This window comes from Crotalus tigris, unplaced genomic scaffold (genome assembly GCF_016545835.1).
Source record: "Crotalus tigris isolate CLP2741 ecotype Arizona unplaced genomic scaffold, ASM1654583v1 scf7180000017666.379230911805:20528666, whole genome shotgun sequence".
Classification (NCBI taxonomy): Eukaryota; Metazoa; Chordata; class Lepidosauria; order Squamata; family Viperidae; genus Crotalus; species Crotalus tigris.
In genome coordinates this window covers 11,989,510-12,005,652 of record NW_024096552.1, presented here as the reverse complement: position 1 = coordinate 12,005,652, position 16,143 = coordinate 11,989,510, and the positions used below count along the sequence as shown (strand labels likewise).

At 35.5% G+C, this 16,143-nt stretch overlaps 1 protein-coding gene across 11 annotated transcripts in view; it reads right to left on the bottom strand.

Annotated features, from left to right (window-relative positions):
* Positions 1-16,143, bottom strand: part of GLI3 (GLI family zinc finger 3) — a 402,298-nt gene that overhangs the window by 98,040 nt on the left and 288,115 nt on the right. For all 11 annotated transcript variants that reach the window (XR_005555977.1, XM_039336712.1, XM_039336715.1 and 8 more), the window contains one exon: positions 6,876-7,077. Coding sequence is in view for 10 of the 11 variants with exons in the window: in XM_039336712.1 (XP_039192646.1) it covers positions 6,876-7,077 (202 nt within the window). In the remaining variant the exon portion in view is untranslated. The remainder of the gene's footprint in view (positions 1-6,875; positions 7,078-16,143) is intronic.

Genomic DNA, 16,143 nt, shown 5'->3' with positions numbered 1-16,143 from the left:
AAGAATGTATCTTGGGAATGGACTGTGGACCTCACTGACCGCTTGGAGAAATTAAAACTATGGGTCTGACGATCCATTAAGTTACAGCCTCTGGACCCCAATTATCCTTTCTTTTTAAGACCTTCATGGTTGCCTGAAGCTTTCAGAAAGACACCAATAATAAATATCTACTATTGGTTTAGCATTCAGGAAATGGGGAGCTCCTGGGAAATGGTATAATGAGTGTGAATCTGATGCAGCCTGTGGGCATTGCAATATTTTGAGAGTTCCATAGGGTGGCAACATGTAATTGCACAATCTACCCATGGCTCTCTGAAATATATTTTACAGGGCAAAATTTTTCCCCATATTAATAATACTATTGTATAATGGCTTCTATACCTCTACCTTAAAGGTTATGATTTTGAGATTTTGCCTTCCCCTGATCCTTTGATTAGTTTGATGGACATGGGAAATTCCTTTTGCTCTTGTCCAGGGAAGAAGCTGTGTCATTAGTCCAAAGTGGGATCCTTCCTAATAAACCAGAATTTGAGTTTTGAGCTATTGATGGAGGATCCTGGTGGGATGGTAATCACCAATTTACTGTGGCAGCTGGGGTGTCTATCTCTGGTGATACCTTTAGACATGAACTGCAAAGAAAAAGTGCTGAAGAAGATTGGTTTTAGAAGAAGTTGATGCTTTGGATTTAGCTACCCTGCATGTTTTAACAGACAGCTGGTATATTTATCAAGCGTTAACAGAATTTTTGCCTTTTTGGGTCAAAGATGGATGGACCAATATTTTAGGGGGCCCCCTGAAACAATATGAAGAATGACAACATTTATACCTTAATACTGAAGATACAGGTTATAGTCTATTGGATTAAGGCACACCAGAAACCAAGGACTTCATGGGCAGTTGATTTGAATCAAGCAGCAGACACCTTGGTGCATTCTGCTTCTTCTACTATCATCACTTCTGTAAAAACTGAAGTAGAGAATCTTGTTTTTCATTTGCATGCTGTAGGACATGAAGGAGAAGAAAATTCTCCTTTGAGGGAAATGATGTGGGTTTACTAATCAACATCACCCTCTCATTTCTCATATTATTGATAATTGTCTGTTTGAAAAACGTGGTTATTCACAACCACAAGTTACTATCTTGCCTCAAAGGCAATTCAAACCTTGGGCAATATTGTATATTGATTATATAAATTCCCTGTAACACAGAGAGGCAATAAATATTTGTTAGTAGTGATTGATAGATTAGTAGATGGTCAGAGGCTTTTCCTACTAAAATAATGGAGCAGAGTTTACAGCTAAGAAACTGTATCAAGAAGTGTTTTGTAGATTTGGTACTCCAAGAATTTTGAGTAGTGACAGAGAATCAGCCTTTGTGTCAGAAGTCATAGGAATAATGACTGATGCATTGGGAATTTATAGGAAACTACACATTAGCTACAGGCCAGAGTTCAGGTAAGGTGGAACGTTGTGATGGTAAGATTAAGGAATTATAGCGGAAATTGGTTAAAGCTAATGGGAAGGATTGGGATGAGAAGTTGCCTACTGTTTTGGCAGCTTTATGGCACTCCCCCATTAATGGACTGGGGATGATCCCATATGAAATCTTATTTGGGGCACATATGGAACTTGGATTTCCATCATTATGGATTCAAGATGAAATAGAACAACAGTGGTTTGATGTATTGAAATATAGGAAAGAAATTCAGGAAAAGGTAAAATAAGAAGTTGAAAGAAAACAAGAGGGATCAGTAAGTACTATTGAATGTCTGCCTACAGGATCTAAAGTAATGTACAAAAGCCTGGGGAAAAAGGAACATACCTTGGTGCCATGGTACAAAAGGCATTTTGTCATTTTAAAATGTATTCCACTTGTCAGCTATCTTTTAAACAATCAAAAATGGATACACCGCAGTCAGATTAAGCCCGTTTACGATGATGCTCAGGCATAATTTTTTTTTTCTAGAAATGAAGTCTTCCCTACCACAGATTAAACAGATGTCATGAATGCATCCTGCCAAATTTTTCCAGGAACAATGAAAACTAAACATAATATTGTTCTGCTTTAGAAAGATACGAAAGGGTAGTGGTATCAAACTACCATCTATCACAAGGCTTCCCTTGAGAATCCCAGGAGACCCCAGGAGGAGAACAAAGCTGTTGGTAATAACACATAAAACAAGAAAGGATTATTGCAAATAAAACCTATCTTTGAACTTGAAATAACATCTTTAGAAACTGAAAATATAGATCTATAGACTATAAGGATTAGATGGTAAATGTGTAAATTCTGTTATTGCCTGTGTGGTTGTTTTTGTTGTTATTATTGCTGTGATTGTGGTCCAATTTGTGATTGTGAAGTATTGTGTGAGAATCATGGAGATTATGGACAATATTGACAGGGGTCTTGAGCTTGTATTAGGCAAGTGATATATTTGCCCTTGTGTCCAAAATGGACTGGAGTGGGTATGGATGATTGTCTTTTTAAATATTTTAAACAGGCAACGAATTGAAGCATACCAATGTTGCCATGAGATCGGTTCTGGATTACTGGCTGGATCTCTTATTTTTTTTTAATGCACCGGAATCTTACTGGACAGATCTCCACCACAATAATGATGGTTTATGGATGTGGACTGATTGTACTGTTTTCCCTACCCCAGAAATAATCTTGGGAAATGGCTCTTGCATATATGTTCTCTCAAGAGATTATGTAAGTGGCTCATGTGATATAGAAATAAGAGTTATCATTTGCATGGGACCATATGGCTCCTGTATTTAATAATAACAGTAACAATAGTAATAATAGTGTTGGAAGGGACCTTGGAGGTAATCTAGTCCAACCCCCTGCTCAGGTAGGAAACCCTATATCATTTTAGACAAATGGCTGTCCAGGCTCTTTGTAAAAACTTCCAGTGTTGGAGCATTCACAGCTTCAGGAGGCACTTTTTGAACTTGTGTTTCTTTTATTTTTGTTTTGTTTTGTTTCTTTTTTTCTGTGTTTTGTTTGTAGAAACAACTCTTCAAACTACTTGTACTATGCACAAAATTTGAACTAGAAGAGGGATAAGTTCAGGAATCTTCCATCCAATACCATCACACATGATTTAATTTCAAATTGATTTATCCTTTTATACTTCTTTCAGGTTTAGCACATAGCAGTGATCAAAGAAGGAACTTACTGTCTATTAATATTCTTGCTGATGATTTTTTCTAGATATAATGTTAAAAGGGAAACAAATTGGTAGTATAGAGTCACATTGTTTACTAAAAAGCTATTAATATGTCTGATTGTTGGTATTGTCATTTGAAGGAGAAATCCACTTATCTCCACTTGGCTCAAATAATTAGTAACTGTTGAACATCATAGAAGCCCTACGGTCCCAATGGGAATTGTTAGAGGGAGATTGACTCTAACTCCTAAGGTTTTGATTACTCAACTTAATGGTTTGGTTAAGATAGGGTTTTTACCCGCTATGTCTAAAGGCTTAATCATGCAATTAAACAAGGATCAATGGTTAGCTCGTGATGGAGCAAACATCATTATTGAACAATGTCCAGACAACACCGTATTTTTCCCAGGAAATATATCTTGGTGAAGCAACATGTCCCAGTATCCCTTAAATTCTTTTGGCTGATGGGGACGTATCAGAAAGACTAAATTAGAAAAGTGTAAACTCACTACTGACAAACTTAGTAATCTTTTTATTACATCTCATTTGGATATATGCAGTCAGCTATGGAGTGCTGCCCAGTGTACTAATCACACTGGTGGGTTTAAATAATGTTTTAATGATTCAAAAAGGTTGAATCCACACTGTCCTTGGTATTTTGTTCAGAGAACATACAAAGGATATGGAACAGTTCCTCCTCCAGGTCTTATTTGGGCATGTGGTAAAGGAGGATTTAAAATCCTTCCTGGGAGTTGGAAAGATTCTTGTACATTTATTTATTTATTTATTTATTTATTTATTTATGAGACTTATATACCGCTTTAAGTGCAAGCACTCTCTAAGCGGTGTACACCAGTAAGCAATGTATATATATATTTACATTGCCCCCAACAATCTGGGTGCTCATTTTACCTACCCCGGAAGGATGGAAGGCTGACTCAACCTTGAGCCGGTGAGATTTGAACCGCTGACCTGCTGAACACAGTCAGCTAAAGTGGCCTGCAGTACTCTTGCTTATTATGTAACTCTAATTTCTCTGCACAAAAGCCTACAATCTGCATTTATTCATTCTCCACTGAGATATAAATGGTCTTGGTTTGTTATGATTTTCTAGCCCAAGAATTTATTCCTGGTTATCAGCAATTCCAGCAAATCAATACACCTTGTTCATAACCTCTCTATGCTTTTGGAAACAAGTTTAAATACTACCAGGAAAGCCATTATAGATCTTTAAGAAGAGATCGATTCACTGGCATGAATTGTTATGGATAATCGGATTGTCCTTGATAGTATGCTGGCCAAACAAGGAAGAGTGTGTGTAATGATGAACCATTCTTGTTGCATGTATGTCAACAATTATGGACTGATTGAAGAAGATGTTTATAAAATTTATCAACTTGTTGGTCTTACAGCTGATGCTAGACAATTTTGGGAGAAGATGCATAACTTTTTCATAACTATTTGGGACACGCTAACAAGTTGGCTTCCTTTTGGTTGGTTGAAAAATATATTTGTTGGAATTGTTTTTCTGTTTGTTTTGATTTTAGTTACTTGTTGTTCTTTGTTTAAACCAAGTAGACCTATTGATTCTTCTGCTAAATAATGAATTACTGCTTGCTTCCTCTTGCAATAGTTCAAGAGAGGGCATATGTTATATTTTTATGCTATATGTTATGAATATCTCACAAATATGATATTAGTTAATATCTACATTAGCTATGAATAAGAAGATCTGTAATATGAACTTTTTATGGACTTCTGTATACATCCATAGTTAACTTTTTAATGAACTCACTAGGAAATTCATGTTGCTGGAATGTCTGTACTACTGATAAGAATGGTGTGTATGCATATTTATTAATAGTGATACCAGGTAGAACATCAGTGGGTGTACAGAATGTAGTAGATTGCATTTTTTATGGAATCTTGGAACAAGGAGTGAGGATGTAAAGTTCCTGATATGATTGGGGCAAGATGTATTATACACATGGAATGAACCCACACCCCAAAGTTTGAGATGACTCTTGTTGGAGCAGGGGGTGCCCTGAGTCTGCTTCCCAGCCCACTCTAACACAGCCTGATCACCTGTGTTGACAGTGTATGTTAAGTATTGGTGCCTAGTTGGGCAGCAATACTTAAAGCAATTTGAGTAGCCTTGTTGGGCACAGTTATTTGATTAGCCTTGTTGGGCACAGTAACCTGAATAACTTTGTTGGGCATAACTTATTATAGTAAGCTAACTGTGAAATTAGATAAGTATATGTACAAATACAAAGGAACTAATTAAGCTTAATTGCATGCTTTCCTTGCTTGTTGTCTGAATAGCACAAGAATATGCAAACATCCAGTTTGATTTAGCTGCTAAAGCATCAGACTAAAACCTGGAAGACAGGGAGTTTTAATCCCATCTTAGCTAATAAATTAACTGAGTAACCTTGCAACAATCATTCTATCTCAGCCCTGGGAAGGAGGCAATGGCAAACTGTGTCTGGAAATCTTGTCAAGAAAACTGCCAGTTGCCTGGAATAAAAAATAAGCTGAACGTCCCATTTTTAAGCCTTTATATTACATACAATTATACTTCTTAGTTTCTATATTTAAGTAATGATAAATTTGTGTGTATGTGTGTGTGTGTGTGTACTATAAACACATACATAGAGAAATACAAGCACACACATAAACATGCACACACAAACACAGGCACACATACAGGCACACCAATTATATCCTGCCTTCATTCAGGGGCTTTAAGATCCTTCTCCTACTTTCTTCCCACGGCTATTAAATTTCCCCCAAGTGCCTATTCAGCTTTCTTGTCTTTTGACATGATCAAAAATAATAGTAACTATATTACTTGTATACAGGAGATACTTGTATATTATACAGAGGCAATCAAGAACAAAACATTAATCAAGGTCTTCTCTTTCTGCCCAAGGTAGAATCTTTTATCAAGGATTAGTTATGCATCAAAATGTCTTGTGATGAAATTAATCTTTTCATATAACTATCAGTGTTAGCTTTCATAAACAGTCATTTTTCCAGTAGCTCAAAAACATTTAGATGCACCTTTAGTCAGTAGCAATACTCAAACCTGGTCAAATAAATAAAGAATGAGAGATTGCAAAATAGTGAACTGAATTTCTTTTTAAAATGCATAGATTATAGAACATGATTTCACTAGATGATAATTACTAATTTAGATAGCTTTAAAAGAAAATAACTAAATTGTATTAAATTGCTATATATTGTATCATATATAACCAATCTGTTCTAGAATAGCAGTCACCAAGAAACAATAACAAAAGAAAATCAAAGGCCTTATGAGATTATTTTCTCATAAAAAATCCTATTCTGCACAGGATTCTAAAAAACATTATTTTGAACACTAACCCTAACTCTTTAAAATCGTCATGCATTTTAGAATAGACTTCCTTTGAATATGTTGTATTCTTTATATCTCCTCCTAAAATACATTTCATTTAAATGGTTTTGATTGCTCAGGATCTTTTAATTTTGGTGTTCATAATTTCCTAAAAAAGGATATTTAAATAATACGATATCTTTGGGGAGGATTAATTTCTTGATCCCAGATATAGTTGCTTGAAATGAAAGTACAAAAAGTTGTTCGTAAAATGATTTATGAAGTTTTGCAAGACTGATATATTCTGTATACTGAAAATTCTTGCAATGTGTCAGGATTTACCTTATTGCACTTGCAGATAAATGCCCGTAAGAGCCACTAGCTGAAGAACTGCTACGGGAATTGTTCAGAATTGTCACCAAGGAGTTTGGAGATGTGCGGATCATGGTCTGAAGGTCAAAACTATGATCAGACAGCGGTGATAAGGACAATGTTCGTTTTCGACTTGGTCTTGTTGGTAACCTGGGACTTGAAAACCTAGTACCTGTTGTATAAAAAAACCAATTATTTATCAGAGCACCAATCCTCCTTTTTTTAATGCTACTGGCAGTGGATATAAAGAGTTGCAACAATAGTACATGTTTTTGACAACTGCACTCTTTTCACTTATGATCTACTAGTACAACTGAGAAAAATTAAGAAAAAAACATTTATCTTTCCATTGCTTACCTCAAGGAAGCTTTCTTGGTTAATGTGCTAGCAAAATGATAAATTGCTAAACAAAGGGAAAAGACCTTTATATGTTATCTTTCACATTTCCAATGATTTATGTATCTGATAGCTGTTTAGATTTTCATTTTATTAATTCACTAGAAGCAAGGAGATGGAGTGGTTCAAATCTAAGCTAGTAGTTAACTCAAAACCTTTTCTAAAAATTGCTAAAAGCTTTCACTCAACATAAAGAAAATCAAGATGCATGTTTTGTTCATGAATAAAATAAAAATTCTTCCAAAATATCTATAGGTATTTATATTTTATATTTTCTCCTGGAGGCTTAGAATGAAATAAAACTTAAAGCTTCCTAGCAATTCTGCAAAAAAGATTAGAAGAAATATTAGATTAAACCAGTATTCTAAATATCCAGTATCCTAAATATTATTTTAATATTAAATTAAACAATATATTAAATATTGTTTTAAGATAGCATAAATTTATTTCATTTATAAAACAATCCTATATAACGATAGGAATTTGCTGTTAAATGTACCAGTACTTTCTTATGGTTATGTTTGGATATATAGATATATAGTTTTTAAAAACAACATTTGGAAGCTTTCAGAATTCTGAAATTCATTTTCAGTTTAAAAAAAATTACTAAATTTTAATTCTCAAACATGGCCTTAATGACTGTAAAGAATTGGATTCAGTGGAAAAGCTTTAATTACATATTACTTTACCCAATCTATAGGATTATACTCAATTTTAATATGTCCCAAAGTGACATATTTATTTTAGCAAACACTTTTGTAAATCTTCCAAGCCAAGTAATTTTTTCTACTCTTCAGTATATTTCTTTGTGTAAAGAAAATAAAATCATCCCTGTTGGATGAAACATATAATCTACTCAGAATATGTTGTAATCTCTAACAACGTCTGGTCTATAATGTGTGAAAAAAAGGGGCAAGCCACCAATAAAAAAATTACTGTGGATTTGCTCAAAATATTACATTTGCTGTTTGAATTCTTGCTTTATTGGTTCCATGATTACATTATCTGAAGTCTAGTTATATTCAATATTTGCTTCATTTTGGAAATCTTTGGCCATAATTCTTCAGATAAAACTGCCAGCAAGACTGTCAGTTATCTCCAGCATCTGGTTTGTGATTCTCTTCTTTTTTCTCGTCTATAAAACTAGAAACACTCATGTTGCTCCAGTCTTGCTCAGGATATTGTATTGACAAGTGAGTGGAAAATCCCCTTCCCCAACCTTCTTATTCTTTTCATCTTTTGTTTATGTCCTGCTACTTGCTGTGTGATGTCTGCTACTTGATTTAATGCAGAATTTAAGATTCTTTGAAATGATGGTGTCCTTTCCTTGCTTTTGAATGAAAACAGTTATCAAAATTTACAAGAAAGTTTGTTTAAGCAGCGAATCAAACACTATGCTTAAATAGTTCCTCTTCCTCAGACTATAAAGCAAGGAAAATTATAACTCTTGACTCCATAGTCATCTAATCCCAACAAGCACAATTTCTATCCAAGATAGTTGCTGCCACTAGGAATATTATATTGATGCACAATCAAATCTGACTCTGTTGCATATCACTAAATATTCTTTAATTCATTTAAAACATAACTTTGTAAAGGATGCATTACATCATTTTGCTAAATGAGGCACTTCTTACAAAACCTATACAAATACCAAGAAACCATAAAGTGAGATTGCAGCTGTATAAATCAACTTTTTACACAGATTCTGTTTGCAGCCAATCTGCATCCTAAGGCCTAAGCTTTCTCTCCCTCATTTTTTTCTTAAATCATTGCAACTTGCATCTGAAAGCATGTGAACGTGCACAGCCTCTCTCACAATTTATTTCTTCACAGGCTGAAGTCAGGGTTATTCCATATTCTCACATTTCATTCCATTGATAAAAATATATCATTCCACTATTCTTTTTTTCTTGGATATCTTATGTATTGTTTTCCCTTCCCAGGATATTCTGCAATAACACTCTCCACTAGAATGCTCAAAGGTACCAGAGTTCTGCCAGCAGTGTTTGCAGGATGATAACTGTTGAAGACTTACCCAACTGGAGTCTCTCTATATAGAACTTGCATTTGCTTCCGAAATGCAAAGGATGGAGGCCTAAAAATTGTGAGGTCGTTATGGAAAAAGTAAAGAGGATTCCCTTTGGCACCCTATTTTTGAAAAAAAAAAACTGGAAGAAAGCTGAGATTTTAATGAAAAGAATTGCAATATCTTGCTGATATTATTAAATTATGGTTTGTTATTACAAGATTGTTCAGGGAGATACTGGAGAGAAGAGAATGGAGCAAATATTTCAATAGTAACTAGTGAGAGAGATATGGTAGAAGGTTGCAACCTGGCTATTTCAAGTAAGGAGGTGTTGAACTGCAGCCTTACCAAAAGTCAAGGAGACAATGAAGGAGCCTCCTTGCAAAGGTTGTGCTTTTTAACATCTGGTCTGGGTCTAGCAAAATATTTACCATTCACAATTTATTCCTGGATGAAAATGCTCTCTTAACATTTATATGGCTAGGGCAGAAGAAGTTTATCTCCTAACCTTAATCCTATAGAAATGTTGTTGAAGGTCTTGAAGAAAGTGGACAAATCATGTGAGGAATTAACATTTTGAGTTGAAGTTATTCTGGAGGGACGAATGGACTAAACTTTCAAGCCAATGTGCAGACTGATTAATAGTTACACAAGATGTTTAGTTACAATTATTGCTGCCCATAGGGGCCACACCAGTTACTGAAAGCTGTGATGACTCCCCCAGACGCTTCCCCAGATACCTCTCCAGATGTCAGCTCGGAGGAAGATGAACCAGTTCCAGGCACATCTGGAGGGGAGTTGGTCAATGGTTCCAAGCAGCCGACTGAGAGGGATTTGGTTGAAGCACAGCTGCAGCAGGACAGCCTTGAGGCTTCAGGTGGGGAAAGCACGCAGCTGTAGCCAGTCAGTGATGAAGAAGAAGAACTGCCTTCTGCACCTGATCCAAGAACACGTAGGGCAGAGAAAAGGCAGGAGCAGTGAAGTCAGCCAGATTACTTGTGAGGAGGCAGCCTCGCTCTTCTTGATGGGCTGCACCAGAAGCTGGCTATTTAGCACAGCAGACAGATGGAAGGGATGCTGGGAACAATGTGTTCATTTCCTAGCAGCATTTTTTCTGGTCATTGTGATTCCTGCCTTGCTTTGGATTGACAACATGCCTTGACTTGGATTGTGCCTTATGAACTCTGGATTTTTCTTACCTTGTGAACACTCTTGTGTTGTGGATTTAATTTTGCCAGGTGGGTTTATCTTGTTTGAGAAACTTTCAAGTCCATGAGCCTTGTGGATTCATTGGCCATTGGTCTGCTTTTGAATGGACTTAATTGGGACAATTCTGAATTTTTAGTGAAGGGAATTGCTGGTGTATATTAATAAACTCACTAAACCACTGTTATGTGTATATGAATGAGAATGATACAAAAGTAAATGTTCACATATTTTTGTCACACAAATATGTAGCTTTGGTCATTTTTCTCAATGTGCAGGTATATTTCTGACATATTTATTTAACTGGATTACCTAGTTCTAGGGTTTGTGAGGAGAACAGAATGTATCATATTTATGCAGAAATACTGAAAATTCTAAATATTTCACAAACTTTCAGCATCAACATAGATTTTAATCTCAAGGTTGGGAAAATAATGGCTATAAGATCATTGACTCTAATGACAAAATGGAAAAAGTATTTGAATCATTTAGTTGATAGAATGACGCAAAGATGTTTTTGTTTTCTCCAGAATTGTCTTCTGCATATATATGGTTTCTTTTAGGTCTACAATAAAGCATCTTACCCAGGAACATCAACTCCCTTACACTTCTGTTGTTACCTATTAAATGCAGGATTACATTTTGGGAACTTATAGCTCTGACTGCTCTGAAGACTGACCCTGAATAATCTATGATGGAAGCTAAATAGAGAACAACGCTGCTAGATCTCCTGAATGTATTGGTAGATTTCAGTTTAACCAATTACAGTAAGGGATTGGTCTTTGTGACAGTATTTCTACCATTTCTGATCTTTCTATTCATAGCATACTGTAGTAAAAGTTTTGCACTATACTCCAATTGGACCAGATATAATTTGATGTTGACCTTTAAAGCTCTGGGGCTCGACTATTTCATAATTACCTAAATTAGCTGGGGAGGCACTTTTTAAGAACCTCCTACTTCTTGAAACTTACCTGTCTTGTATGCTATAGTCCTCTTCTGTGTGGATTCAAGCTATGAAATATATTTCCCAGTAACTGTATTTAATTGTATTGTTTTTTATTCTTATATTTTATAATTTGTATCTTTAACTTCTGCATGTCCTCTCGGGTGATATAGAAAAATAAAACTAGGATATAAAGAAATCAAATAAATAAATATAAAGAATAGTAATGGCTACTTGTCAGCAAACGTCTCATGTAAAGTAGGATGATGGTAAATTTAAGATGATTGGTATATTATTTGATTATATACAATCAAATATTGTATCAAATACCTTCTCACGCTAGAATAAGTAATACAATTATTCTTACTAAAGCATTAATTTAAATAGTAATTAAATCAATACTTTAGTAAGAATAATTTTATTTTTATTATTCTAGCATGAGAAGGTATTTAGGGTAAAGATTTTATTAAAATATACAAATCCAATTGTTACCTTTTAGGTTTGGTAAATTTCTAATCCACAGTGAGTAGTAGGTCAGGAACACTAGAAAGGACTAGGGTTTTTTTTTTTTACAATTTTATTTATTTTGTTATTGAATTTATTATCAGCAAAAAAGGAACCAGTGACATGAGACTATAGTTATATAAATTTAAAAACAAAATCCAAATCAAATGGAGAGATGCTGATTCAAAATAATTTAAACATGTGTTAAGCATATTTAAAAACACAAATGTGTGGGAAAAGGCAAAGGTCCTTTAACACAATGTAACACAGATTGTAACATTTAGCCGTAAATATAATCATAGGGTATTGTTGTTAATCTTGACTTTCTGCTAATTATTTTGTTTTTTTATTTTTCCTATCGTAAATTGTAACCTTTGTCACAATTTAAGATGAGAAAAACAAAAATAAAGCAATCTGCAGAAAGTCAAGATTTAAATTTATTAATAATCCCAATAATTAACAAATTTAAGAAAAGGGTTTATTCAGCATGATAAATGGGTAGGGCATCCAAATTCTGGCTTAATGAAAATTAATTTACTATACATTCATGTTGAAATAGTTTTAATTAGTTTTTACAAACACTAGCCTTATTTGTTTAGATAAAGACTATATTGTCTGACTAAACAAATTCTCATCAAATAGAGAAGGTGAAGTTACAATGACCTTATAGTTAATTTCTAATTTATTTTTCTACTGATTGTTTAATCAGTCAGCTTGCTAATGTATTGTTTTTCAGAAAACGATCTTTACATAAATAATTGCTGTTAAAATAGGCACCTAAAATAGGTGCCTTAACTAAAGAAAAATATCAATGATAGATCACCAAAATAGTCACCTTTTACACCTAGAAAAAGAACTACCCTTTTTCTAGTGTTCTTGAGGTTGTGAATAGATACATCTGTTTTGGAATTCCATCCATGACTACCATTTTGGAGTAGAATAAAGGAGAAGAAACTATTTGGGATATTAGTATGCATTTATTACTCTAGCTGTCAATCATATTTCAATAATCAAAAAAGCTTGCTAAAAAGGGACAGAAAAATAATAAAGCTCCTATTCAAGCTGAAGATTGCTTCCCCTTAGAAAATGTTTACTATATTTAATTGTTTGGATTAATTTCTCAGAATTGAATTTTGTGTATCTAGAACTTTTTAGATGCTCATTTATGAGAGTTGATTGTAACTGAATTGGTTAACAGAATAAAAAGCTTTTTTAAAAATCAGAATGTTAAAATTAGACTCCCTTATGTGAATTATAATAATAGTGTACCTCATCAGTCTCATTTGAGAAAATTCTACATAAAGATAAGTCTTTACAATATGGGTGGTTCTGCAGTATTTCAAAATGATGACTTTTCAAACAATTAACAGAAAATATGTTATTTACCTGTAACTAAGGTTTTCAGAGGATTGCCTATGAATTCGTTATAGATTCTGCCATGATCTATGAATGTAAGGGTTACCACATCTGAGCTGCCAATATCTAGATCAGAGCTTTTCAACCAGTGGTACGGGTACTACGTGTGGTACATTGGCATCTGGCAGGTGGTATGCAACCATCCTAGAAAAGTGGTAGCGGGGGAGGGGAATGAGCTGAACCGGTGGCAGCACCACACAAGCCTGAGCGAGAGATGGCTGGAGCTGCAGGGCTGTCAGGGCTCAGCGGAAGCGCCAAGATCAGTGCCAGGCTCCAGCTGGAGCTCAGCCTTGATCCTGGCGCTTCTGCTGAGCCCAGAAGAAGCGCCAATTAGCTGGAATGTTGCAGCATCTCCAGGATCTTGTGATTTACATTCAGATGCTTGGCAACTAATTCATATTTATGACGGTCACAGTGTCCCAGGGTCATGTGAAATGACTAAAACCTGCTGCAGCCACCCAGCAGATGGGGGGAATAAAAACCAAACACCCCCCCCCACTGCACCCCCATTGCCAATCCTCAACATAAATGCTCACAACAATGAAAACCTCGACAGGAAGAAGAGCGCCGCTGGGCAGGCAGGCAGGTGTCTTGCTCGGCTGTGGCTTGGGGGGGCACTTTTTTCAGTGCCATTGTAACTTTGAACAGTCACTAAGTGAACTGTTGTAAGTCGAGGACTACCTGTACTTTATTACTTTTTTCCTTTTTTTTTTTTTGGTTATCAAGTTTTTGACACCTTGCTAGGTGACTGGTGGTACTTGGATACTGCCATATCCTAAAAGTGGTACAATGGGTGAAAAGTTGAAAAGCCCTGATCATTCTAGACAACTACTGTAGTAGATGCTAACAAAGAGTTAAAGTTTAATGATCTCTTTGCTGCCATCTGTTTATCTAAGATTCTTTGCAGGCATGATCTGGTGTCTCTATGCAATTACCAATTATGCTTCTTAGGAGAAATTTCTTTCCCACCTTTTCATGACAAAATGAAATTTATAAATGGCACTCAGGAGTGCCTCTCTTCTGTACTGTAATCTTTGTGCTTACATTTTTACTGGGGAAATAGCAAAATATGTATCAGATGGGAGAATGAGGGGAAGATCAAGCTACTAATGTTCATGAAGGACAGATACTGCTTAACTTACAATCATTTTTTTAATAATGGTTGGAATTAACAATGGCCTGTAAGGTACTTCAGAACCTTGCAAAATGTTGCACATATTCCATGGGCTCACATGATTGCAATTTGAATGCTTAGCAAACTGCTTGCACTTATAACTGGTTGTTAAGTACCCAATTATCACATGATTTGGATTAATCTTCTCTGCCAGCATCCCCAGAAAGTCAATGGAGAAGCTGAGAGGGAAACCTCCTGCTGCCTATTAATAGGATCTCTCTCATCTCTGAGGGCTGGCTAAAAAAGCTCTACACCAAAATTCAACAAGGCATGAAGCTGAAATCCTCTGGCAGAGAATCCTTTCAGTCAGCCTCTAGAGACAAGTGGGAGCCCTTCTGTCTCTGAGGACTGGCTGAAAGAACTCCTTGCCAAAATCCAAGAAGACATGAAACTGAAATCCTTCAGCAGGAAGCTTTTTCAAAGAGCCCCCAGAGAATAGAGAAGGCTGAAATCCATACATTTTTCAGTCCTTATGGAAAGAGGCAATACAGTAAGGTAAGAATTCTAGAGTGCCTTGGAGGGGTTGGGAGGAGTTCGTGGATTTTCAGTTGCTGAACAAAAAGATAGTACAGTAAGGTAAGGAGTTGGGGAGGCTCAGGGCAGACCACATGCAAGATTCTTTCTGCTCAGAACTGAAAATCCTGTTAGGATTTCAGCAGAGGATTGCAGCTTATGAGCAAAGAGACATTCACATCAGTCTGCACTGGACCTCCTAGGGTCTCCTCCATCTCTGTGAGGCAATCTGCATTCCTTACCTGGGACTCCATCCACATAAATCACAAGGTCATTTAATAACCACAACCAGGAGTGTCAGGATTATGAATATCTTCCTGAAGATTTGGACATCAAATATTAAGTGTCTATTACTAGCTGCATCAGTTTATAGTGAGAAAATGAGCAGTTTTATGGCTCTCAGCAAATTTCTAGATGTTCTGTTCCACATTTATTTTTTTGCTTGATGGTCTGTTTGTTTATAAAATAAAAAACCACCCTATCTATTATGACTTTACACACATTGCTTTATGAAAGATCAGGGAATGATTTCTTCAGTCAAGCAGAAGGCCGGGATGGGAGTGAGGTACTGTAGAAGAAAGAATCAAGCTTTGATGCAAATATAGAGCAGAGGCTATGCCTGAACAGCAGACACAGAGTAACATATAAAGAGATCAATAACAGCTCAGGACAATATCAAGGAGTACTTCAAAGCCAGTTTCGTCATGTTCAAGACAAGGAATTTTAGGATGACAGAGTGACTGCCCAAAACTACCCAAAGTGACTAGTAGAGGCATATCTTCATTGCACGAGTGAGTTCTGGTGCATTATGCATTATGATGAAGTGACTGGTTGCAAATGTTGCTCTTGGTCATGTTTTGCAAGCTGAATCTTTTCGAAGAATATTTGACAGTGTAAACACCATGATATCTAATTTTCATCAAAATGACATACACAACTTCCAAAATGTAATTATAACATAAGATAACATCCCCTGTATAAATATGAATATATGTATCTATATATGTATAAAATGCAAAGCTGCAAAAACTAATTATTATGTCAGCTTCCATTT